The sequence below is a fragment of the Drosophila subobscura genome, chromosome U (assembly GCF_008121235.1).
Source record: "Drosophila subobscura isolate 14011-0131.10 chromosome U, UCBerk_Dsub_1.0, whole genome shotgun sequence".
Classification (NCBI taxonomy): domain Eukaryota; kingdom Metazoa; phylum Arthropoda; class Insecta; order Diptera; family Drosophilidae; genus Drosophila; species Drosophila subobscura.
This window is the reverse complement of record NC_048534.1, coordinates 24771047-24795779: the sequence shown is the minus strand read 5'-3', so window position 1 is coordinate 24795779 and position 24733 is coordinate 24771047. Positions and strand designations below refer to the sequence as shown.

At 44.7% G+C, this 24733-nt stretch overlaps 4 protein-coding genes across 6 annotated transcripts; 1 reads left to right on the top strand and 3 right to left on the bottom strand.

The window, feature by feature from the left end:
- Window positions 1–163: 163 nt before the first annotated feature.
- Window positions 164–3171, bottom strand: LOC117900210 (putative mediator of RNA polymerase II transcription subunit 12). Of its 2 annotated transcripts, XM_034810490.1 has the most exons (2): window positions 1833–3171; window positions 164–1682 (listed from the first exon to the last, which is right to left on the bottom strand). In XM_034810490.1, the coding sequence occupies exons 1-2, from the start codon at window positions 3108–3110 to the stop codon at window positions 279–281; spliced, it is 2682 nt and encodes an 893-aa protein (XP_034666381.1). In that variant the 5' UTR covers window positions 3111–3171; the 3' UTR covers window positions 164–278. The 2 variants fall into 2 exon arrangements, with proteins under 2 accessions (XP_034666381.1, XP_034666380.1); XM_034810489.1 differs by having other exon boundaries at window positions 164–3171.
- On the top strand, window positions 1248–23390 carry LOC117900214. 2 transcript variants are annotated; one of them, XM_034810496.1, is made up of 7 exons: window positions 1248–1388; window positions 1452–1646; window positions 21732–22164; window positions 22225–22419; window positions 22482–22613; window positions 22673–22943; window positions 23008–23201. In XM_034810496.1, the coding sequence occupies exons 3-7, from the start codon at window positions 21838–21840 to the stop codon at window positions 23199–23201; spliced, it is 1119 nt and encodes a 372-aa protein (XP_034666387.1). In that variant the 5' UTR covers window positions 1248–1388; window positions 1452–1646; window positions 21732–21837. The 2 variants fall into 2 exon arrangements, with proteins under 2 accessions (XP_034666387.1, XP_034666388.1); XM_034810497.1 differs by lacking the exons at window positions 1248–1388; window positions 1452–1646 and having other exon boundaries at window positions 21838–22164; window positions 23008–23390.
- LOC117901411 (GATA zinc finger domain-containing protein 10-like) lies at window positions 3582–6333 on the bottom strand. Its single transcript, XM_034812146.1, has 2 exons — window positions 5678–6333; window positions 3582–5620 (listed from the first exon to the last, which is right to left on the bottom strand). Exons 1-2 carry the CDS (start codon window positions 6264–6266, stop codon window positions 3582–3584), a joined length of 2628 nt encoding a protein of 875 aa, XP_034668037.1. The 5' UTR covers window positions 6267–6333.
- On the bottom strand, window positions 6856–9871 carry LOC117900211. Its single transcript, XM_034810491.1, has 4 exons — window positions 9682–9871; window positions 9521–9612; window positions 8679–8967; window positions 6856–8613 (listed from the first exon to the last, which is right to left on the bottom strand). Exons 1-4 carry the CDS (start codon window positions 9687–9689, stop codon window positions 6933–6935), a joined length of 2070 nt encoding a protein of 689 aa, XP_034666382.1. The 5' UTR covers window positions 9690–9871; the 3' UTR covers window positions 6856–6932.
- Window positions 23391–24733: the final 1343 nt, after the last annotated feature.

Sequence of the window (24733 nt, the reverse complement as noted above, 5' to 3'; positions counted from 1 at the left end):
ACAGGGGATACATTTGAGTGAAACGTCGCCAAAAACTATCTACTGTTTATTTTGGACCAACGAAATCTATCCATCCAAAATAACACGATCTCTCCCATATGAACTGCTGCAAAATATATGTTATCGATGTATGCTATTGCCATATCGATAGTAGCGTGTTAGCTTCTCTGGTCCCGCCATTATGCCTGTTTGGCGCTTTTATTGTGTACAAGTGTATAAAAAATATATTAAACCAGCAACTCTTAACAAATAAACAAAACAAAGGACTGCAGACATTATTAAAGTTTGTGTTGGTCCATGTTGTCGACGTTCATGCACACCTCTTTAACGAGAAGCGGCACCAACTCCAGCGACTCCACCAAAGTCATCTCGTCGCGAAGATTTCGAATGTACATTCTTTGGATCTGACGGATCATGGGAGTAATGACCGAGTCGCTTACTATATTATCTACAGTGAGACTGTAATCAACTTGCTGTACTTTATCCTGGGCTGCACGTGCTCTTGTGTATGCATTCTCCCACAATTTCTTCGAATTGTAAGTTTTGTCATGTGTACACTGTTTCGGATTCAATATCCCACCCTTCTTAGCATCGTTGGACAGTTTCATAATCAACGCCTGTAATTCCAATTCGTTGCGCACCATGGAACGCAGTTCGTCGCCGTTCTTCGCACTGATCACAGTCGATTCCGTGGACGTGGACTCAGTGGATGCCACTTTTGGGCTGTGACTTTCGCAGCCTTTGCATTCCATCTTGTGGCTGTGCTTTTCGCAGCATTTGGGTGAACATTTTACCTTAGCTTTATCAGCCATGTGTGAGGGTTGGCAATCGTCAGCGTTCGTATAAAGTTTTTGCGGCACCAGGCGACTGCTGGACCGAGCACGTGGCACAGGGGCGACAGTGGCCTTGTTGCTGTTACGGCCATGAGGCGCTTTAATCTGGCTGGAACTACGCTGTGCATGCTCTTGAGGAGCATTCGTAAATGGCTGCTTTTGCGATTGATTCGAGTGCGACGGCTGCTTTGGTGAATTGCAATAACATGCCTCCAGATGCTCCCGCGGTGGCTGCTGCTTCAAGTGATCATTCGGAGTCTTCTGAATAGGAGCCTCAAACGAATCCTTTTGAGGCGCTTTCTGGTACTCCACCTGCAACAATTTGGGAGCATTCTTACAAGTCGAAACATCAAATGGCTGTTGTGAAGGCTGCTTTATATTCTGAGCAATGCCATGAGCAGGTTTCTCTGTAGAATTCTGATAGAATCCTGGAGCCTGATGCCTAAACTGATCAGAAGTAACCTGAGAAGAAACTCGATACTCCTCCGGTGGCTGTTTCTTCAATTGATCGTGCGGAGACTTCGGAAGACAACCCTCAAACGGATTCTTCTTTGGGTGATTATGAGACTCCTTGGGAGAATTTTTATCAATCTGCTGAGGATTCTTTTCATAACTCAGATATGTAGGCTCCCAATGCTCCTGCAGTGGGTTCTGTTTCAACGGATGGCTTTGACAAGCCTGCGAGGGAGCACCCTCAAACGGATCCTTATGGAGATTTTGGTACTCCACCTGCTGATTTTCCTGCATCATCGTGAGAGAATTCATACGAGAATGCTGTTGAGGCTGCTGCCGCATATTCTGAGGATTTCCATGGTAAGTTTTCTTTGCATAATTATGATAAACAGACTCCTGATACTCTTGCGTTGGCTGCTGCTTTAAATGATCAAAGGGAGATTTCGGAGAAGGGGGATCTTGGCAGTCCGTCTGCTGACTTTTCTGTACCATGTGTTGAGGCTTCTCATGCGAAAGATTCTTTTTAAAATTCTGATGAGAAGGTACTCGATACTCCTGCGGTGGCTGCCGCTTGAACTGATCATTAGGAGCCTTCTGAGGAAGTTGTTCCTGCTTTGGGAGATACTTCAGCATCATTTTGTGAGCATTCTTATAATCATCATGGGGCATCAGAACCCGATACATCAGCGGTGTCTGCTCCTTGAACTGATCATTCGGATCCTTTTTAGGGGAACTCCTGTACTCCATTTTCTTCTGAGGAGGATCGACATATTGAGCCTGCATCATCTTTAAGTTATTCTTTCGAGTCTGATCTTCATGTGGCTGCTGTGAAGGATGCTCATATCCAGACATTCGATACTGCTGTCGTGGTTGCTGCTTCAATTGATCAGTTGCCAGCTTCCGAGGAAGCTCCTCATACGGACCATTCTTTTGGAGATTTTGCTCCATCATTTTGGAAGCGTTCTTATGATCATTGTGCGGCTGACGAGGGGGTTCCCTTATATTCTGAGGATTTCCATGCGAAGATTTCTTTGCAGAATTCTCATGAGAAGACTCTCGATACTCCTGCGGTGGCTGCTGATCATGACGAGGCTTCGTTGCATAGCCGTCATTCGGATCCTCCTTTTGGAGATTTTGTTGCATCACTTTGGAAGCAGTTGTAAGATCTTTACGTGGCATCTGTGGAGGCTGTTGCACATTCTGAGCCAGATCTATATGCTGATCCTTCTTAGGATGATTTTGAGACTCCGTTTGATGATTTTGCTGCACCATCTTTTGTGTATTCTTCCGAGTCTGATCATCATGCGGGGGCTGATGTGGAGGCTCTCTCATATTATCAGGATACTCAGGAACCCGATATTGCTGCTGCTTCAATAGATCTTGAGGCGGTTTACCTGCTTGATGCTGGGGCACATTTTGATATCGATCCTTCTGCTGATTGGAAGCACTCTCATAATTCTTGTACTCTTGAGGATGATTCTCCTCATGCTCCTGCTGATAACGTGTCTGTAGTGGGTGCAACTCGGCTTTTTGATAGATGCGCTGCATTGGTGCAGATCTTTGATTTGTTTTCAGCGCCCTGATCTGGTCCACGATGGAAATCGGCTGATGTAGCAGTTCTGGAGGCTTCTTTCTGGGGCATTCCAGTGTCTGTTGATGGGTGGGATTAAAAATTTGACGGATCTTCTCCGGTAGCAAGCTTTTGCCCTGTTGTGGCATTTCCTCTTCTCTCAATGGGCGATTTTTGTAATTTGTTGATATTTTCTTGGCATTGTGAGATTGCTGACGAGAATCCGGACGATAGTTGTGGCCTTGTCTGTTCATCAAGCGAGAGCAAATTTTGTATATTTCAATCGATTCGAGCTTGTTTCAGTATATGGAGAGATGTGACATCACACAGTGATGACTTTTATGAAAAGGCTACTTCGCCAAACGGAAGTGAACGTGGGGATGAACCTAATATAATAAAGGAAAAGCTTTGTGAACGAGCGGGAACGTTGTGAGACGCGTTAAGAGTATTTGCGTGGTGTGCTCTCCGAAATCTCCATCTCTTATGTCAATGTTAACTCTTGCAGTTCCTTTTTCCTCTTTTCCACCTAATGCTTAGAGTGCCACAGAGAGAGAGAGAGAGATAGAGACAGAGTAGGAGCGTGGGCGAACTCTGATTTATTGTACAGCAGTAATTCTAGTAATAGAAAATGATTTCTACCGGTTTTTGATATTATTTTTATTTAATGCCATAATTAAAAAATATAAACAAAGGTCACATCGAATCAAAAGTGAATTTAAACGTTGTTAGGCTCTCCTCTGGTCCTTTTCGACGTTGTCCTTGTAAATCTGACCGACAAGGTGTGGCACCTTCTCCAGATACTGCATCAGATGCATCTCATCCTGCATGAGGGTCATATACTTGTTGTGTATCTTCATGATCATGGGCGTGATGACTTTGCAGTTGACTAAATCATCTACGCTCACACAGCACTTCATGCTATGGTTTTGGCCTGTTGTCGAACCCATAGATGAATCCGTGGTGGACTCCTTATCCTTGCTAAGAGGCGCATTAACTATGGCTAAATTCTGTTTGGGCCCTGTTTGGGTGTCATCTGTGCGCGAACTAGAGACTGAACGTGTGGAGACAGGCTCTCCCAGGCTCTTGATTGGAGTGGCACTAACAGTTGCTGAGAGTTGATTGCACCTCGAGGCTTGTTCACCGCGCACCGATAGCAGTTCCAACTCGTCTCGGACCATGGACCGCAGCTCCTCGCCGGTCTTTGCACTGATCGTAGTCGATATAGTGATGCCACTGGCCGTGGAACATCTATCCTGCTCGTCAACGGATAGCTCCTGTTTTGGTTTGTATTTGTCCTTTTGGCAGCCTTTCCCTTGTTCGCAATCCATGCACTTGCGGGTTGGGGTTGGCTTCTTAGCGTCTTTAAAAATATATTGATCAGAATTATCTTCAGGCGAATTTGTTTGTGATTCCAACTGCAAGTTAGGAGGGGAATGTTGCAGTGGCTGTGGCTGCTCCTGATACGTTTGTCGAGTACGACTCAGTGTCGTATCCTGTTGAGGCGCATAATCCATAAACTTGTGCGTTGGACAACACGGGAAACACGTTGAGCCTTTGCTAGGCGATGCTTTATTCTGGCTTTGACTTAACTGCTGCTGCTTGACATTCTGGGCATTATCTCTGGCCGAATCATAGGAATCATTCTCGTTCGCATCGCTCAAGCGGGAGAACTGAGTAAAGGCTGCGCTCTGCGAAAATGTTTGCTTCTGCTGAGGATTCTTTTGTACCTCCAGCTGGAAGTGAAGATGCGAATGCTGCCGATGCGGCTCCTGTGGCTGCTCCTGATACTGTGCCTGGTTCGATGTATGCAGGGGGGCATACTCCATGGTTTTGTGGACTTCTTTAGCTTTGGAAATGCCTTTGATTGTCAATGCTTTATTCTGGCTTTGATATGACTCCTGCTGCTTGATATCCATGGCATTATCTTTGGCCGCATTCTTCTCTTCAACAGCTTTTGACCTTCCGCATAAATATTCCTTCACCTGCCACACCACACTCTCAGGCAGTTTTCCATACACCGATTGCAATTCAATCCTGTCGCGGGCCAAGCAACGCAACTCGTCCCGTACCATGGATCGCAGATCGTCGCCGCTCTTCACACTGATCACAGTCGATGCCGCGGAGCTGCTCTCGCCACTAGACAACATGCACTTATTGCAAAACTTTTTGTTGACCATGTGGCAGCCTGAACCGGAGGGAGGTTCTGCTTCGAAATTCTTCTCCGCTGCGCGCTCAGCTTGAAGCTCCCCAGCATTCTCTCGGGCCCAACCCTCCTGCACACGGGGAACACTGTATTGGCTTGGACTACGTTGAGTCTGCTTTTGAGACGTATTCGAGGAATATGTTTGAGGCATAGGTTCGGGCTGCTGTTTTGCAGGCCTCCCGAACTCATTCAGAAAATTTTCACATGACTCTGGACGAGAGTTCGGCCCTTTGGTGGCATATTCCATGTGCTCGCCTGTCGTATTTCTTTCTACTTCCCTAATAAATTCATCGATACCCATGTCGGTTATGTTATTATAGGACAGGGGCAGGTTGTGCTGATGAGTTCGCTGCACTGAGAGGTCTTTAGTTGTGGTACAACGCTGAGGCGAATTGTGATACAAATCTTGTCCATATTGCTGCTTGGGTTGAGTCCGATACGAATTATGTTCAGGCATAAATTGCAGATACTTGTTGTACGATGTGTTCTCATCAGATCCACTGAAATTATCTTCGAAGTTCTCCTCCGCCGAAGGTTGGCCAAAGGCTGCGTGGGAGTACTCTACAGAAAGGGAAAATTGTATTGAAGAGCAAATGGAAATGGAAGATCCTTTCTTACCATTTGTGCCAGCTCTGACTGGAGATGCTTTCATCTGGCTGTGATAATGCTGCGATTGCTCTTGAGGATGATTCTGATACGAAGTCTGAAGATACTGCGGATGTGGCTGCTGCTGCACCATGGGAGGACACTGGTATTTCTGATCCAAGTACTGTGGCTGCTGCTGCTGTTGATGATTCTGATACGTCTGCTGCTGCATGCCAGGGTTCTGGTTAAAGTTCTGTTGCTGCTGTTGTGAATGATATTCGCCTTGCTGATAGCCACGCTGCAAGCCAATTCCGGGTCTCTGCGAGCACACTCGATCCTGCTCCTTGATATAGTGCATCTGCTGCTGATTTGGATATTTCTTCTGTGGCCATTGTAGATTCTCCAGATCGGTTTGAGTCAACATCTGCCGGGCCATTCCGCGAACCTTGTGCTTGTCCTGTGGTGACATCCCCTCACCTACCATTGAGCCATTGCTGTGGCTTGTCCGTTGAGGCATGTCTGGTTGCTGTAGGAATGAGCCAATTGGTTTTATCTTCCCACTCCTGGACTCGTAGAATTTCGTATTAAAGTCCGAGCAATATGTGAAGGCTCGCTTATGCATAGATCGGGTGGGAATTTGTTGATGTTTCACGCGATTCGAGTATGTTTCAGTATGTGAGGAGGTGACTTTAGTAACAAGCTTGCTTTGCTAGAAAACTATCGTTTTTGTTATAGGAACATCGTGATGAAGTTACACTCTGTTACTCATACACGAAGCCTCTGTGGCATCAACGTGCGCTCAACAGCATGAATTGCACTCATAACAGTTTCATAGAATCTGGATTTAGTTGGCATGGCAGCAACTTATCAAATTGTGATTGTAATATGTATTAGACCTCATGAGAAAATCCCCTCTAATCGTACCCCAAAAGAATGAAACAAAAAACCTGCAAAAATTGTTCACTGTCCATGAGGAGACAGCTGATTTTCGTGATTAATTAGTAAAAATTATTTTATTTTTTATTTCTCGTTTTTGTTGTTGTTTTTAAAACAATATTTTTTTTTTATTAGTTTTAATATTTTGTTTTTAATGTTTTTTTTTGCGTTTCACTTTTTTTATATAATTTTTATTTTTACATATTTATTTTATTTTTTTATCATTGATCGAAACGCCTTGTGTAAATTGCATTTTAATAATTATAGTTATTATTATAGTTAATAACTTTTATTTCGTATACGTGAAAGTGATTTTTGTGTAAAAAAAAACAGAGAATCTTCGTTTGTGTAGTCAGAGTGTGACTGTCTCCATATATCGTTCGAAGGATCGTGCTATAATCGTATGATCCGGCGCCAGATGGGTGTCCGCCATAATGGCCAGCCTGTACTTATCGCCGAAGCGGTGGAGATTCAGGGAAAGGCAAGTCTTCGACTGTGGTGGCCTGAAGAGCAGCACATCCTGCACCCGCTGGCCCCAGGCCGACTGGAACTCAGCCGTGGACCCATAGATCTCGGTGATCGTAATGGGAAAATTGTACGAGAAGAAGTTGATGAAGATCTTGGTGAGGACATGCGGCAGGAGGGCCGTTAGCATGCTGTACTTGGTCTGGCCGATGGAGGCCAAATAGATCATGATCTGCTGCCGCCTGATGCGCTCCACAATGCCGTGCAAGTGCCGCGCATGCTGCTCATCCGGCTGTCGCAGTGGCAGCTGCAGGAAGACCACACCCCCAATATGCTCCGACTTGTCGCCCCGGCGATCGGTGAAGTAACCCTTGGAAATGGTCCTGCAAGTGGTGTTCAAAAGCGAAGGCACAGGCACCAGATGGGCAAAGGTATTCAGGTAATCGTGCACGGCTCCGGCCAGGCACGTGAGACTAAAGTCGGATTCACGCAGCTCATCGTTAAATCTGCCCCGATGTCGTTCCCGCAGCTGGGTGCCATCGATGGAGCGACTGAAGGAGACTATTTTCCTGCCGGCATAGGATTTCTGGTGCAGAATATTCAACTCCCTGGTGGGCTGCTCGAACAGCACCTCGTAGATGTTGCGTGGCGCCTTGAACAGCTCCCAGCAGATCTTGACCAGCTCCAGTTGGGCGTAGAGCAGCAGCGGCACATACAAATGCAGCCGGGCACAGTAGGTGGAGGTGTAGCTGGTCTGACCACGCAGCAGGACATCCCGCAGGGCCAGAGCCTCGCAGTAGAAGTGATACGGCAGCAGCAGCACATGGTTCAGATTGAGGCGCCACATGAAGCGCGTCCAGACCTTGGCCAGATTCGTGGGCTGCAGACTATTGTACAGAGCCAAGCGGGCCACCGTCCAGCTGAGATTTCGTTGCTCCAGCTCCCGGTTGAGCAGCAAGCGAATTGTCATCAGGCGCCCCACATCATTCCTAAAGCCACTGGAGCGACGCTTCAGCTTGAGCAGCTTGGAGCGACTGCGCCAGTAGCCCAGTGCCACATTCACCAGCACAATAAGGATCAGAGACAACAACTGACTGAGGGATCGCACCTGCACGCTGTTTGAGGCGCCATCGGGCGTCTCCAGGGACTCGAATTCGTATATAAATTGCTGCCAGCGACAGATGACCAAGTGCAGGACGTGATGCACCAGTCGACTGATGTGCTCCGGCTGCCGCACAAAGTGGGACAGCTGCTGCGATGGACTCTCGCCCAGACCACCATCATTGAGGGTCAACACGCTCTTCGTGTCGTTGTCGTGCAGCAGGAGCATCTCCCCCACATGCAGATCCTCCTCCTCGGCAATGATTAAGTGGTGCAGTTTGATCAGAATGTGATAGGGCTGTGTGGCATCCGAGCTGGGTATCACAATCACCTGCCATTGGGGCAGGTCGGAGGGTATATATTTCGTGGCCAACTCGCTCACATAATCCTGGATATTCGACTCGTTGACGGCGCGTCCGCGGTACTTGTGGGTGCTGAGCAGCACGTGATTGTTGATGTTGAAGCCACTGCAAGACCCAGAGAAGATTATTAATATTTTCTCTGTTGCATTGATATGTGGATCCACTTTTACCTGCTATCATTAACCCACGCATAGTGACCCCAGCAGGTGACCAGCTTCTGTCGCAGCTTGGGGAATCTCAGCATGCCCGTTTTGTCCCGCAGATCCGTTAGGTGTTGGGCATACGATCGCTTGATCTGCTCGAAGTCACAGGCACCCTCCACCTGCAGCAGAAAGTGAAAGATTCCAGCATTCTTCTGTGTGTCGATCAAAGTGCGAATCTTCTTGGACTTGGAGATGGTCAGGTTGGGATATTTGATGCTCAATATGTAGTTGACCAGCTCGTTGCCAAAGTGTGCACCTGCCAAGAACAACAAATGAAAGAAATATTATGGCAGATAGCTGTATGGATTGGATTGGGGGGCAAACCTCGAGCCGTGCATTATCGCCACCACCCGAAAGCTTATCTGCTCGCAAAATTTTCATGAGTAATTCAGTTGGTCAAAGTTCGCTCGGGGCGCTCGTCTGGGTTCCGTCAAAGGTGCAACAGGTAATCTCTAATATTTATAAACAAAGCACAAAAAAAGAAACACGCTCTTATCTGTGGGACTTTCTCTACATTCTGTTCCGTTCGGTTCTGTAACACTCTCTCTTTCTCTGCTAATTATAAGGCAGAGCTCTAGCTATCCTTTGGCTCAGTGGAATCGGTTAATCAACCCATGCCTCGTTTATTTATATAGTCGGTCGTGTTTGATGTTCCATGATTTATATGGTGGGAGGGGGCAGAGTGTTCGCTCGTAGGTTCGTTCTTATCAGTGTAGTTAGCGCGTGTCGAGCTGATCAATCGATCATCTGGCACACTGGATCGTTGCTGGGGAGTTGTAATAATGATGATGATGATCACGATCACTTACATAGAAACGATAAGAGCAGCAAAGGCATTAGCATCAGTGCCACCACAAAGCAGAGTAAGGTCTTTAATAATGATTTCAACTCTTGCCAGAAGCTTTGTGGGTAGAAACAAAAGACTTTGAATCATTATCATTGACTATAAATGTAGTGCCGGAATAAGTACCTTTCCATTTTTTGTTGATTTTGATGCTAAGTAAAGCCACAAGACGGATCGAATTAGAAGCTCTACTTAGTATAGCTGCCTGGCTGCACTTTATATGTACGCGTACACTCGAGCTTCGATTCGCTTCTCTCTATATCGCTCTCTATCTCTACCTCTCTACCGATTTGCACACGTTCGTTCGTGTTTACGTGCTGGGCACGACTGATCGATCGGCCAATACAATAGATTCGCATTGGTCTGGTCAGCTTTAGTCGTTCTAGCTTATCAGCCTAATTATTTTGCTCTCATTGAGGACAAGCAATACACAGTGGGAAACTCAAGCTGTTATTTATCGTTTTACTATCAATATTATACGCAGAAAAACGTGTTTATTTATTATTTATATTTGAATATTATATTAATGGAAAAAAGGTATCAAGAGTTGAATAAATGATAAATAAAGTTGATAAATATTTTTAGAGCCATCTGCAGAACTTTTTTAAGTTCCATGAGCGAAATTGTAAATCAATAATCCATGGCCCTGTCTGTTTGTAGGAATAATTCTTCCAAATACTTCCAAAATGTCTGTTTAAAGGGTTTATGTAATACGATTATGTACGCAAGGGAACTTTTAGTATTGAGTGGTTTAGAGAAGATGGAATTTGGCTAAGAACTAATCTAAAATCTTATCGTAATTTGAGCCTGCCACGCACTGCATCAAAAGTAAATTAATTATGGAAAAGTTATCTGTGCTAATTCTGCGACTTTCCAGCCTATCCTATTGAATTCTAGATTTCTTATTAAATTCTTAAAATTCCTCTTGAACTCTTATTCCTATTTCACTGCCAAGTAGCTTCCTTTTCTTCCCAGTGTAGTCGGCCTACACTCCCTCTTCGTTCTCAGCTCTCTCCATCTCTCTCCACCATAGGCCAGCAGCGAGCTAGTTCCGGGAACAGAGTCTGCAAAGGACGCACGCAACGCTCTCTCCAGCCATCTACTTGGGGCTCTCACTCGCTCCCTCTCTCTCTGTGCATCTTGGAGCTCCAATGGCGCTCTCTCCGTTAGTTAGTCGTTTGCTGGCTTTCAACGCTGTCGGTTCTCAGTTGGTTCTCTGTGGGTTTTTGTGTGCGTCGCGTCGGTGGTTTTTGGCGTCGTCCGTTTTGCGTTTTGTCGTTGGTTGCCCGTTATCCATTGCTACGTCGCTGTCGCTGTCGTCGCTGCTGCTGCTGCTTTGCATTGTACCCCCCTTCTGGCCCAGCTCCACACACCACCTCGCTGCTCCCTCTCCCGTTGTAGTTGTGTGTTTGTGTGTGGCCCAGCCTATCTCCGAGCCTCAGTCTCAGTCTCAGTCTGAGTGTGTGCGTGTGTGAGTGAGTGAGTTCATGGCAGTGTGAGTGCGAGTGCGACCGAGGAGCAAATGTTGAAAGGCAGCAGCACACAGCATGGCCCGAAAAGACAGCGGAAAATGTGGAAAAGCGTGCATACTTTCGGTCGCACTGAGTAATGATTTTTGTGTGCGCTGGAAATGAAAATTGTTTTGTGCTGCCATCAAAAATGAAAATGAAAATGCAAATGGAAAATTGAAAAATACCCCAAAAAGAGAGAGAAGAGCAGCGAAAAGCAGAAGAGCTGAAAGCAAAGTGTTGGTGCATAAAAGAAATTTGCAATTAAACGCAAACAAATTTGACTGTGAAAAGGGAAAACGAGTGAGCCAAAAAAGCGTTTTGTGCTTCATAAATATGCTGCAGCACACATACACAACACCAACAAGAGCAACAACAACAGTGCCACACTACACATACACGGACACAAACGCCATTAGGACGGACAGGCGACGACAGTCCGTGTCCTGTGCCTGAAACCCTGGGCCCATGAATGAACCTGCCATCGCGAAGCGCTGCTGACGAGGACGAGGAAGAGCAAGAGCAGGCCAGCCTGGCCACTCACTTTCCCTCCCCCTACACACACACACATTGCGACACCCTCACACATACAAGCGTACGTACACATGTGCAACATTTAAAAGCATATAAAAAGGCAATTTTCGAGAGATTTTTGCGCGACGAAAGGGAAATAGAAACTACGTGAACGCCGCGCCGCGCCGCGCATTCGGAAATAAGGAACAAAAAAAACAGAAGCCAACACACACGCAGAGAGTCATATGTGTATGTATAGCGAATAAAAAGGTGGGTCAAGTGTAAATTTATTTAACTAGTTGTATACACGAAATGCCACCCAATCCACCCATCCGTGCCCTGCCCCCCAGCCACACGCATCGCCCACGCGAGTGGCAACAGAAATCATAGCATGCTTTCCAGCGCGTTTGCCCTTCGCTTGCCCCACACACACGGAGTCCCCTCCTCGTTGTGCCCCTAGCAATGCCCCTTGCCGTTCCCCTTTGTGCTCCTGCCCAAAACAGAACCTCTCAAAAAGTGTAATAGTTGCCTCCTTCCTGTTTTTGTTGTTTTACATATAAAAATAAATTATGGCCATGCCTCGCCAAGTGGAAGAGCAGGGATTACAGGCAGGCGGCAAGGATCGTTCTCGAGTGCTCATCGATGATGATGATGATGCCAGCCGATGATGCTGCTGCTGCCTGCTGTCTGCCTGCAGCAGCATAAATCATTATGTAGCCAAATGTCAATATAACACTTTGCCACACACACACACACACACACACAACACACACACATTCGTGGAGGAAAACATTACCAATACGCACGCAAAAGCACATGGCTGAGGATATTTTGAGAGTGTTCCAGCCACGGAATTGGTTCAATTGAACCAAGTTCACCGCCAAATGAAAGAAAAACATTAAATCTTGCAAGTTGTTTTTAGCCATAAAACGCAGAAATAACACACACAAGGAGAAGCAATCAAAGTATTAATAGATTTTATGGCAAAGAAAGTGTCTAAGTAAATATGCGGGTATTATATTTGTGTGTGTGTGTGTGTGTGTGTGTGTGTGTGTGTGTGTGTGTGTGTGGCAGCATGAGCTGCTTAATTAAGAAATAGGAAACTTCCTTGGATTAATTTGAATACATATACTTTTGCCTGCGAGCGTAATTTTCGAGCGGGTGGAGGAGTGCTACGCGGAGTACAGAGTGGGGAACATTACAGCTTGGATATCTGACTAATAAAAAGATAATAAATGAGAATATAATTAAGCAGTTCGTATAGGTCACAGGACACACAAAAGCACCCGATTTAATGCTAGAAACATGTGAGAATACTTTTATAGAAGCTTCTTTATGAAATGCAGGACTAATGCGCAATATAAACCTATGACAGAATATTTAAATAAATTTATTCATCGACTTCTATATGGAAGTTTCTTATTAGGATAAGTAAACATTTGGGATATGATCTGAAAGCTAAAATCTACACCATATTCCTGGCGATTTTGAGTTTGTGTTTGATTCAATTGCAGTAGGAATATTTTAGCTTAAATAAATGAATGGAAAATCAGTACTTCAGCTTAGGTAAATGGAATTATTAATTGATATAATTAAGAATGGTTAATAATAATATCAATCTAGGCATTCCTGTTGCCAACATTCATTAATTATTTTTGTTTATTAACCAGATCGTTTACGCTAAGTATAGACCATTTCTGTTGTTATGCTTTTGTGTTACCTTCGGTTTGTACTTAATTACCTGGAAGCTATTTATGCTTGGACTGATTAAATATACTTATAGCAAACGATGGTGATATTTGGATCATTTATGGTAATACAATGGCAATGAAATTTAACAAGAGTAGCGGCCATCGGCATACCCACGATTAATGCCGCAAATCTTTGAATATTAATTAACCAAGCTTTTATTTCATTAAATGATTGATTAGCGAACATTAATTTAATGTTGATAGAATCTTTAGCGTTAATTTCCGGTATTTTTGAAGAATTTTCTAGGCAATTAAGAAAGTTTACCTGAAGAGATGTTAATTGATAAATATTTTCGCTAAATGATGAATTTTATATGGCAGTGGTTTCTCCATTATTTTTTCAATCTCCATGATTTGCTATGATAGTTTCTAGTGCAAGTTCCCAGCCCAATTATGGCGCATAAAATATGCATGAACAATCTTGTGTCGAACGTCTTTTTGCACCGAAACACACATAAATTCCTGGAAATGCTGTCAAATTGAACAGAAATTTCGTAGCTAAAAATTCCGTAAAATCAAAAGCGAAGGTTTCCTCCCCCCCGCCCAAAAAAAAGCAACAAAAATCTGTGTGCCTGTGCAGGCAGGGCAGTTCAATCTCTCACGGACACACACAGTGGGCAGGGAAAAATGAACATGGAGAGGAAGTGACAGCTAGGGAATACACTGAGAGGAGCAGATGGAGCAGCAGCAGCAGCAGCCGCAAGCAGGAAGAGGTAGAAAATAGGAAACTTTGTGTGTGAAAAATGCTGTCTGCAGCTATTTCACTTCCTTGAAATCCTTCTGCAGCCACAACAATCATTTTGGTTGCGCTCGCTCGCTCGCTCTCTCGCTGTCTGTTCGAGCTCACTCACTCATCATCTCTCTTCTTGCTTGCTCTCCGCACTCGGACTTGCTCTCTTCCCTCTCGGACATTCTCTCTCTTTCGCTCTACGCACGCGCTGGTCAGCTGCTGCCTCAACTCTTGCTTTTTGGGCTCTTTCTTTCTTCTTTTTTTTGTGTTACTTTTCTTGGCTCATTTGTTTATTTTTAGTTTGCTGTCATAGAACCCTTCCCCCCCACTCATATGATGTGGGCGGGGGTGTGTGCCTGTGTGTTGCTGCAATTAAATTGCCGTTAGAGGGTTTAAGCCTTATTAATAAGACAAGATATGCAAGAGAGTTACAACACTTGCCAGCGGGGGGTCTCTTCTCCTTCTCCGTCTCTGAGCCTTCCTAAGACTTCTCCCATTTGGCTTCGCTTCGCTGGGCTTTTGCCCATTTTCTGCTTCTTTTCTAAGAAAATGTAAAAATGAAACTAAGTCAAGGTCGTTGCTGCAACTAAACGAGGTTGTTGCACCGCCCGTTTTGCTCGTTTACTGTAATAGTGTGGGGGCAGGGGCAGGGGCAGTGGTAGGGTTGCGGGCTGCGGGCTGCCACAATGCTGGATTGCTGCTTGGCTGCTTGATGGCTTTGGGTCCGAGTTCGGTCAGCATTTGGGGTCAGTTCGAATTTAATAGCGCTGTTTACGCAGCGTAAAAAATAGCAAAAAGAAACAAGAACCAACGAAAGAGAAAGGAAAGGAAGGAGAAGGGAAAGTTTTATTGGGGTGTAAAATGAGTAGACGAAGATTTTGATACACTACTGGAGAGATTTTTGCAGGGTTTTCGGAAGGAGTCTCAACATTCTTGATTGTTTGTTGGTTCTAGTTGAAACTTTTTTTGCATTTCAACTCTTACTGTCACTGATTTGAAGCATGCAGAAATTTCAATAATTATTGTCCCTGATTTTCATGCATTTGTTTCCTTTATTGATTATTTATTTCATCCAATTGTTTCTTAAAGCCGGAATTATGTATGATTTCTCCACTGTTTTGTCCCCATAAACCTTGTTCCTTGCATTGGCCAACATCTGGTCAGAATATGCAACCGCCCGAACAGAGCTTAACCCCCTGGACAGGCCGAAACCCCAATGAATCCCCACAGTGAAAAGTGAAAACGCAATGAACAAGGAGCCAAAGCTGTGCTGTGCCGGGCTGTGGGTGACAGAGTGTGAAAGCGTACAGTAAAAGCGAGGAAACAAGAGGCAACTAGAGAAAGTTGGTAAATGGAAACCAAGAGCCAGAGCCGGAGCCAGAGCCGGAGCCAGAGCAACGACAACAACAGCTACAGCTACGGCGTGCTGGGTTGTATGAATGAGGAACGGGAAGCCCATTGGGGCATGCTCGCGTGCTGCAACGTCCATGACATGACGAGGCTTCCTTGTATTTTTATGGAGCTCACGTGTCAGGGGACGCCCCGAAAAAGCACAGGTAAAAAGCAGAAGGGAGTGAGGTATATAATGGTTCGAGGGGGCAACCCCGCTCCCCCCAGGTGTTCATTTCAGGAGTCGCGCATAAACACATGATACACACACTCGGGAGGAGAGGAAGGGAGGGATGGAGGCACGAAATGGGACCTGGCTAAGTATCCCTGTAGGAGCTTACGTAATCCCGAAACGTGAGCTTTAATCACTTTTTGCCCTCAAGTTTTTTTGGTCGAGTGTGCCGCCTGGGTTAAGCGGGATAAAGGCGAAAGGCTGGCTGGGCGGCGTTCCACGTGGTGTGTGCCAGAGAATGGGTTGCTGTAAGCTCAAGTGGAGTTGGAGCATAACTTTAGCATAAGAGGATCACGGGTTAGCATTTGAATGGGGAAAAGGGAAACCCCTTTTGCATGGCACACACTCGTACAACCAATAAAAGTTTTCTGTCGTGAAAAGTGAAACTTTATTTCTTTAATTGATTCAAAAGTTTTCGTGGTGAAATTTTAAGCAGGGATTTACGTTAGTTTTTATGCATAATCATTGGGTATTTGAATAGCTTTGTGCACATAAACCTTCATTTTGAATGCTTTTATTGTAGACTTTACTGCTGCAAATACTTGTATTATGGCTAGTGGCATAAGTAGCTGAATGTCACTAGCATTTACCAAGCTCTAAATGGTTCATAAACGTATTCAAATAACAAAAGATTATGCATTAAACCAACATAAATCCTTTCTTTGTGTCAATGAATAAACGTAAAATCCATTTGTAAATATTTTTCAATCCTCAGTCTTGTCCTACCCCAGTGCTAGGATTGAATATGTATCATGAAATAGCTGTAGAGTCTTGGTTTGAATGTCAACCAAGTAGCTTAAGATCTTCGCCAGCTTCTGGGTGAGGTTTTCTATTTTGCAGACCTCAAGCAAGCACAACCAAATGCTGGGCAAACTCTTATGGGTGCCTGCTTGTGTCCTTCCTGCAAGACCCTTCCTTAACCGTTTTCTTTTCCAGTCTTTATGGTAAATAAAATTATAATCCAACAATTAGAAGCAATAATCTTTATGCTTAGGCACATTGGCCTCTACGTGCAATAAACATTTTCGTATGCAAATTTAATTGTAAAATAAATTAATTTTCTATGAAAAGGAATAAGTTTCCAACTCTTCTATGGGTATTTATTTATTTATTTATATGGCGACTCAGTTCTTTGCAAGTTAATTTAGGTGCCAGCAAAATTAAACTTTAAAATACGCAAAAATACTCGGCCACACAGAAAACTAATTTAGGATTCGGCACGAACCGACTAGAGTGGATACCAAAAATAAACTCCCTACGAAAATATTTCATTCCCTCTGTGATTTGGCATGGCATTACCGTTAGTCACGTGCCCAACTCCCACCTACTCCCACTCACACTGCCAGCACTCGGCCCCACTCGACCCACGCCATTTGGCGAAAATCCCTGGAGGCGGGAGTCCCGCATTCGGGACGCGTTGTCCTTTTTATTTTGGCCCCTGCCTGGCGCTGCCTTAATTATCCTGCCATTGGTAATTATGCGACACAAAGCAGAAGTGGGGCTGCCTACATCCATTATACAACATTCCACAGAGGGAGAGAGAGAGAGAGAGAGAGAGACGGAGAGTGGGGCAGGGTACACAAAGTGTATAGAAAGAGGAACAGAGAGTGGGAGAGGGCGTGGGTGGGAGAGCTACGTGTAAAGGCAGAGAAGTGGAAAAGTATGCTGCATTTTAATTGAAAATAGCCTTGCAAGTGTCGCGGACCCGGAAACCGGAAGTCAGCAAACGGCAGCAGGTGCCAGGCACCTGGCAACACTCTCTCCCCTACCCTCTCCCCCACTCCAACTTCTCCGCTAATGAAATATTCATTTATAATCGATAATTCCGCAAAAAAGAAAGCGCAAACATAGAGAAACATGCGGCGGCATAATAAGTAGGAAGCAGGCAAAAGACTTTGCCCAGACTCGGCCCCGTTACCCTTGCTCCCTGCCCCTTGGCCCACTCCCTTCCTGCGACCCAGACCAGCCGCATTGAATGCCGCCGCCACGAATCGAGGACGAGAGTCAAAATGTCTGCAACGAGCAGCAGCAACCAGCAGCAACAGCAGCAGCAAAAAAATACACAAAAAATTCCAATAATTTTAGCACAAAATTTATACGCAACTTGCGAAGGATCCTCCGACCCCCCTCGAAAACTGTTCGACATTTGCTCCATGCCTTGGTTTATGGTCACAGTTCAAAGACCAAACACATGGCTGATAACTTTATGTAGGTCCAGGATGGACTCTGCCCCGCTTGGGTCATTAGTTTTTCAAGCCAATAATAAATTTATGTTACTAGCTAAAGTTATGGCAAGACACACACTCACACATTAGTTTAAAATGCATAGAGACAGAAGTTTTCCTTTTCGTTTTCGTTTGCTTTTGCTAGAGAAAATGTATGAAAATTTGATCATATTTGCGAGTGGAATATTTGTGAATGTTGGAGAAGTGTTCGTTGAGCCTTAAGCTTCTGTGCGTCTTGTCTTATTTTGGGGAACTTCATTTAGGAAGTGACCTTTACGGATGAGCCTCTTAAATGCGTCTTCAACTATTGCTAGGCAGCGACTCTCCATTGGGTTCTCCAAGGTAATAACTCTTAAGGAATGTATTTGTTTTTAAAGTACTTAATTCCTCAAGGAACCTGCTTATTGTCAGCTCCTTTATATGACATTCTTGTTTGTCTTAATAAACCTTTTCATATTCATGAGCTTCTCTTTGGTATGGCATTAGGATTATCCACTTACACATGTCTTTCTGCCCTTCTCAACTCCTTTAAGCGTCGTGTTCTAATACATCGTTTTTTATAAACATTTCTACTTCGGCTTGTTGAGGTTATTTGCCCCAAAACCAGCTGCAAAAATGTAGTAAAAATGTTGTCGGAATATTTCTAGTTTGCTGCTTGCAACAAAAGCTGTCTAAAGAAATGTTAAAGCCGAAAACCAATACTGCCTCAACCTTCCTTGTAATTGGCACTAAAATGATGACTTTATTTGTATTTTTAATACTCAAAAATAGATTATTTCTTCTGAAGCCACATCCATGCCTTGCCATGACCTTTGTGGTGGTCACAACCTATTGCAATATTTGCCACACATTTGTGTATTTTCAGTGCGAGCATTTCAGTGCTCTTCGGTTTATTGCTGGCTGGACAAGTCATTACAGCAATCTCTATTAATACGAAATTGCCATGCAATATGGCTGGATTTTGAGCTGGAGCAGAGAGTCCAACAAGCGGAGCGGCAAGCCAAGCGAAACCCCATTAAAAATTCTATTAAAAGTTATTTACGGCAACTTTGGTCCATTGAATGCGACAAAAGTTGCACATCGTATGGATGGGCATGGGCATGGGCTTGGGCATGGGCTGTGCTGTGTGATTGTGTACTTAGGAGGGAAAGGCAGGCCATCCAACCAGCCATATACTCGTACGTACTCAACTCAAACAAAAAAGCAACAAGAGGTGGGCTGGAGGGGGCTGTGCGGCCCAGGGCATTGTCTATGCACGTTCATAAATAAGAAATGCAGCACGACGCCAAACCGTTGAGCTCGATGAGTGTGTCCCCAACCCTTGAAGCCCAGCACTAGCCTCTGTCTTGTGCTGTCCTGCGGGCTATATGAGGCCTAAACGCCAGTGCCCTCCCCCCATACCTTTCACTCATTTGACAATAAATTTGCATACACAGTACTTGCACTTCCGTGAGGAGTCGCTGGCGGTGGCTCGAGGGCTGCCCTGCAGGAAGCCGAAGTCGGTTTATATGCAGATGAGCATAATTGATTTCAAATTGTGCGAAGGAGCTGCAGCCTGCAGCCTGGAGGAGCCTGCAATTGAAGTACTTAATGCAAGCGAATCGATGGCATAAGATAGAGCATGATTGTCCTTTGTGCAAGCTGCTGACAAGGACTCTCATTAGGCGCACTCGATGGGTACTTTTCCAATATTTTTCCCTTGCCAGCAGCAGCAGATTATATGCAGCGATAATAACCACAGATAAGGGTGTGTATAGGTGGCGGTCAGAAGAGTGTGGTGGAGCGGGGTGCAGCGGGTGGGGTAAGGTTAGGGCCAGTTCCCAAACCGGAGGCTGGGGACTTTCTCGCGCTCAAACTAGAGCAAGGACAACACGAACAGCAGACGCCGAAGCAGCAGCAGCAGCAGAGGCTAAGGCTCTGGTTTTGACAGCAACAAAAACTTTACACAAAAACAACAACAACAGCAGCAGCAGCAAAAAAACAGCCAAAAGAGAGAGCAGCGTGGAAGAGAGGCAGCGTGCGAAGAGTGTGCCAGAGAAGGGAGCGTAAAAGTGGGACGAAGTGGGAGGCGTGGAAGTGTGTAAAGGAGAAAGAGAGGGCGAGCGAGAGTAAGTTGTTACATTGCCTGTCGAGAGAGATGTGCATTCATACATACATATATGGCACTCCTATCACTCAGTTCCGTTCGTGTGTTGACTGGCCAGCTGCATTTGCTCTTGTCCTGCATGCCACTGCCACTGTCGCTGCCTGTCCACCAGAGTCCTTCCAGCAGCAGCACCCAACAGCAACAGTAGCTACAGTCCCAAAGTGTGCCGAAGCTTTGCATACCCTGGCCGGTTCAGGTTTCAATTTGGGAAGATATTTTGAACACTCAAAGCAACAGCTGGGTGCACTTTGGAGTGGTTTATCTTAACAAAGTAACGGACAGCGCTCTTGACATCGTGGTACTTCGATCAGCCTCATTCCAGCCCCAATTGAATGCTTCCTTTTCTCTCTTACCACAAAAACCGACTAAAAATCGGTATACCCGCCTCCAGGGCATGACAAACAGAACGAATGACAGCAAAGGAGCATAAGCTACCTTCATTTTGTGTCCTGATTATGACAACTCAAGGCGAATGAATGCTGCTGGACAGCAGAAAGGCAGGCAGGAGGCAGTCAGAGGACAGGCAGGAGGCAGACCGACAGGCAGTCCATGTCGAAAATTGTTGAAATTCTCCAAGGAGTTTCTTTTTTCATACACATGCAGCTGTCTGTGTTAATTGCCGGTGTGTGAGTGTGTTTGTGTGTGGCATAAAAATGTTTCACAACAGCAAAAAATACAAAAAATTGCAACCCGCAGCGGCATTGATGTGTGGCTGGAGGCACCGCACCCCACCGCACTCGTACCTGGTGGCAAGAGGGAAAACCAATTCGATTTAATTTCAAGTTGGCAGCCACCTCATCTGGAATCTGGAATGCGAAGTGTGGCATGCAGTGTGCGGCATGTAGCGGGGGTTTATCAGGGACCTTGCATCAAACGCAATTAAAAATAATAAATGGAAAACGTGTGGCGGAGTACCGAGGCGGAGTGGCTCTGGTTCGCTCTGTTTCTCTCTGGTAATTAGAAGTGAATGAATGATGAATGAAAGATGGCATGTACTCGTTCGTACTCCCCCGTGTTGCTATGCATTAAAGTGATTGATGATCTAGCAGGAATAGCAAGTGATTGCCATGGAAATATTTATTATTTTATTTGCCTATTGGCTGTGAAAATGCGAGAGAGAAATTGAGGGTAATATGAGATGAAGACGGGGCGAAAGACAGTCAGGAATTATGAATGAAGAATGCCATGGCTTCATGTCACCAATTAAATCTCCTTTAAATCCCTTTAAATTTTAATTTCTCATTCAGTTATTCCTCAGCATTCACCTCTCGCTATCCCCTAACTTGATTGTCTTTTAAAGCCTAATTTTATTAACAAATACAAACAAAACTGCTGTGAAAGTTCACATAGCTCGAGGCTGCGTCAAGTGTATGCTGATTGGCATCACCCGAGGGGGAGGCACACGCTGCGGCACACATGGCGTATGAGTGACAGCCGAGCCGCGGCAAGCGTCAAAGTCGACGACGACTCATATCAAATTACCGTTATGGCTATGCACAAATGCTTGGGGCAGGACGTACATAGCTTGGAGGTTGTGCCATGATGGTCTGGGGCCACCACTAATGAGCGTCGGGGGCCAGTTGCTCTGACAGTTATCAATTTCTGTGGCATATCAAATGGAGCAAAAAACAACGAGAACGTGGACTCATTCTTACTGTTTTCCTACGTTCTTACACTTTCAGATACGCTACGTGGAGAGACAAAGACAGGGAGAGTGAAAGAGTGAGAAAGTTATTGAAAGTTTGAGGGGCAACCATCGGTGATGTGGGACACATCCCGCAACGGGCAATGCAACAACCCCAACGTTTCATACCGTCTGTATCTGATCTATATGGGACGGACGAGATAGAACTGCTGCTGGACGAGATACGTGAGCTGGAGCTGGAGCCGGTCTGCTGTCAGCTGGACGATGAGCAGGACTTTGAAATAGCTGGCAGCAGGGCCGGCGAGCTCTCGCTATCCCTCGAATCACCGCTGGGCACATGCACCTCATGGGATTCGCATGCCAACTACAAGCAACGCAGCGGCGCCACACCGCTGCCATGGGGCGTTGCCCTACACTGTGATCCGCAACATTTGAAAACGCCTACAGGGATTGTGCGCATACTATTGGTGGTAGGAGAACTCGAACTTATAGTTAAACATCTAAACTAATATATTAATTGCTCTTTGTAGTTATCCTCGGCCGCCTGCCTGGCCTGCGAATGTTCAGCGGGCACGGTACAGGTGGGCCTCTTTCTACTGCCACTCATCGGACGCCTGAGACTGATGGTCTTCTGTGCGCTCTTCTCGCTACTCATCACATGTCTCATGATCTTTCTGGATATATCGCATATAGCGCTCATGTTTCCATTCAATTGGACTAAAGTGGTGAGTCTTATGACAAGCAAACTCCAAGGAAACTCCATCGCTAATGCCATTTCTCTCCCCAGAATACGTGGATGTACCTGAGTATTGGTTTGATATTTATTTTGAGCTCCACATTGCTTGTCCACATGGTGCTCTGTGCCACGGAATACACATGGGTATCAAAGCATTCCAGGGACACACTATTAGCCACAGGCGTAAGTCCTTACAGCAACCACAAAATAATCCAAATAAAACTGTAATTTTGCTCCTGTAGATTATTGGATATGTGTGCGCCTCGGAGGCATTTCTTTTATCGGGCATCGCATCCTGGCCATGGACTCAGTATCGTCAGGTGCCCGACGATGCCAGCGAATTGTTTATCGAGGATCGCGAAATGACACCGATGAGTCCCATTATTTGTAGCACCGAGCTGCATGCGACGCCATATCATAATGGCAATGCAGCCAGCGGTGGGGAACTATATAACCAACAACAACAAACACAACAACAACAATCGTCCTATAATCAAAAGCCTTATATACCTGGTAGGATCAATGAATTATCTACTAATGCATTTATAATTCTTTTAATTATTATTCTCTCTTGCAGCCAAACGACCCAATGAGCTCAACAATCAGCGTCCAGCATTGGGTCACACACAAACCGCACGGACAAAACCCAATCAACGTTATCGTGAGGGCTACCACTATCACACATCCCGCCAGAGTCCCACATTCGTGTTAGGCGATGATCAGGGTGCCGGTCCATCCACGTCCCGTTCCAATGATAATTCTAGTGCGTGATAGTTTTTAAAATTCCTCAACAAGAAACCCCCAAAACAGCAGAGAGGAGAAGACAACAAGTAGACGATGATGCGGAAGGAGGACAGCCCCAAGCAAAATACTGAATTGTAATTGTTTTTCTCAGCTTTAAACTGGAAATAACAGCAAAATTTGAAGCATGTTGAAGCATTTTGGTCAATGTAAGAAGTGAAAAAAAACAAAACAAAATTGTTAATTAGTTAAAACAAAAACAAAACAAACAGAAGCAAAACACGTGGATGAAAAAGAGTTGAGTGGAGAGCAACACAGAGAGAGAAAATATTTAAGCAGCGCCCAGCAAAGCAAACAATAATAAATTTAATAAAATTGTACGTCTGTGTGTGTATTACGAGCCGAGAAAGAGAGAGAGAGAGAGAGAAATTTAAAGAATTTAATGAAAGCTAAAGATACAAAGTAAAAGTTTTGAATGAACAGCAGGAAGAAGGATCCACAAGATCATTGCCCATTTGATTAGTTATACGAACGAAAAGGAGGAATGGTTGAAACACTTTCGAAATTGTTCAGTGTTGGAATGGATAACTAAAATTGGAAAACAAATATTTGTAATAGGAAACCCTAGTAACACGAACAACAAATTGCAAGCAAAATTTAAAATTTAGAAATTACAATGAGCATGGAAATGGAAATCAACTTGTTATAAACGTAGTTTTGCTTATTTTTTAATAAAAACAAATAATTCAAGAAACCATATGGATGCCGAAAACAGCTCACACATAATAATTTATCCTAGTCCTAAATTTACTTTAAATCCGAATCCCAACTGTTGGCATATTCAAAAGACTGCTTGAACTGCTTGCTCTGCTGTAGATGCTGCGCAGACGAAGGGAGTGTGCGAATCACTACTGAGACGGCTGGTCCAGCTATTTTTAAAGATCCGGCAGCCTTAGTAGCAAAAGCCTTGCCACTGTGCCAAAGTCTGATGTATGAACAGGGCTGGGTTATTATACACAACGATATATCTTTTTACATGGTACATTTTGCAGCGCCGTCTGTTGTTTGCTATCGTATCCTGATATCGGTATATCGGTGGTGTTGGGCGATAGGCGACGCGAATTTGAAATTTGAATTGGAAAATAACATCAGCGCATTTGTGTTTGTAGTTTTCGGAGAATTACAATTATGATGAATTACCAAATAACTAATCCGCAAATGACATTCTGTCTCCTGCATCTCCTGCAGAATTCGAAGTAAATTTACATATGTTTCATTTGTTGAAGTAGGCGTTGCCTTTTGTTCAAAACATTGTTTAATTTCTCATCAATCGGAGTAGGCGACGCTGGTTTCAGGACTAAAACTATTCACAAAAAAAGTTTGACTCAAGCAAGAGGGACAGCAGGTTTTTTGATTGTTAAAAAAAAAGAAAAAATTAATTTAGCTTAAAGGTTTGTGCTCTAAAATATAATTTTCAAAATTAACTGGTTTATATTTTTATGCATTCCGTTTCTAAAAGATGAACCAAACGGTTGACGGAGTGAACATCATGCTGGAGTGCA

Excerpts from the sequence above, each read along its gene's own strand:
- LOC117901411 (XM_034812146.1), bottom strand. The coding sequence starts at position 6,266 with ATGCATAAGCGAGCCTTCACATATTGCTCGGACTTTAATACGAAATTC. Across the intron at positions 5,621-5,677 it reads AGTCAGAGCTGGCACAAATG|AGTACTCCCACGCAGCCTTT; the intron begins GTAAGAAAGGAT and ends CCCTTTCTGTAG.
- LOC117900214 (XM_034810497.1), top strand. The coding sequence starts at position 21,838 with ATGCAACAACCCCAACGTTTCATACCGTCTGTATCTGATCTATATGGG. Across the intron at positions 22,165-22,224 it reads TTGTGCGCATACTATTGGTG|TTATCCTCGGCCGCCTGCCT; the intron begins GTAGGAGAACTC and ends TGCTCTTTGTAG. Across the intron at positions 22,614-22,672 it reads ACACACTATTAGCCACAGGC|ATTATTGGATATGTGTGCGC; the intron begins GTAAGTCCTTAC and ends TTGCTCCTGTAG.
- LOC117900211 (XM_034810491.1), bottom strand. Across the intron at positions 8,968-9,520 it reads GCTGCTCTTATCGTTTCTAT|GTGCACACTTTGGCAACGAG; the intron begins GTAAGTGATCGT and ends TGTTCTTGGCAG. Across the intron at positions 8,614-8,678 it reads GCGTGGGTTAATGATAGCAG|TGGCTTCAACATCAACAATC; the intron begins GTAAAAGTGGAT and ends TGGGTCTTGCAG.
- LOC117900210 (XM_034810489.1), bottom strand. The coding sequence starts at position 3,110 with ATGAACAGACAAGGCCACAACTATCGTCCGGATTCTCGTCAGCAATCT.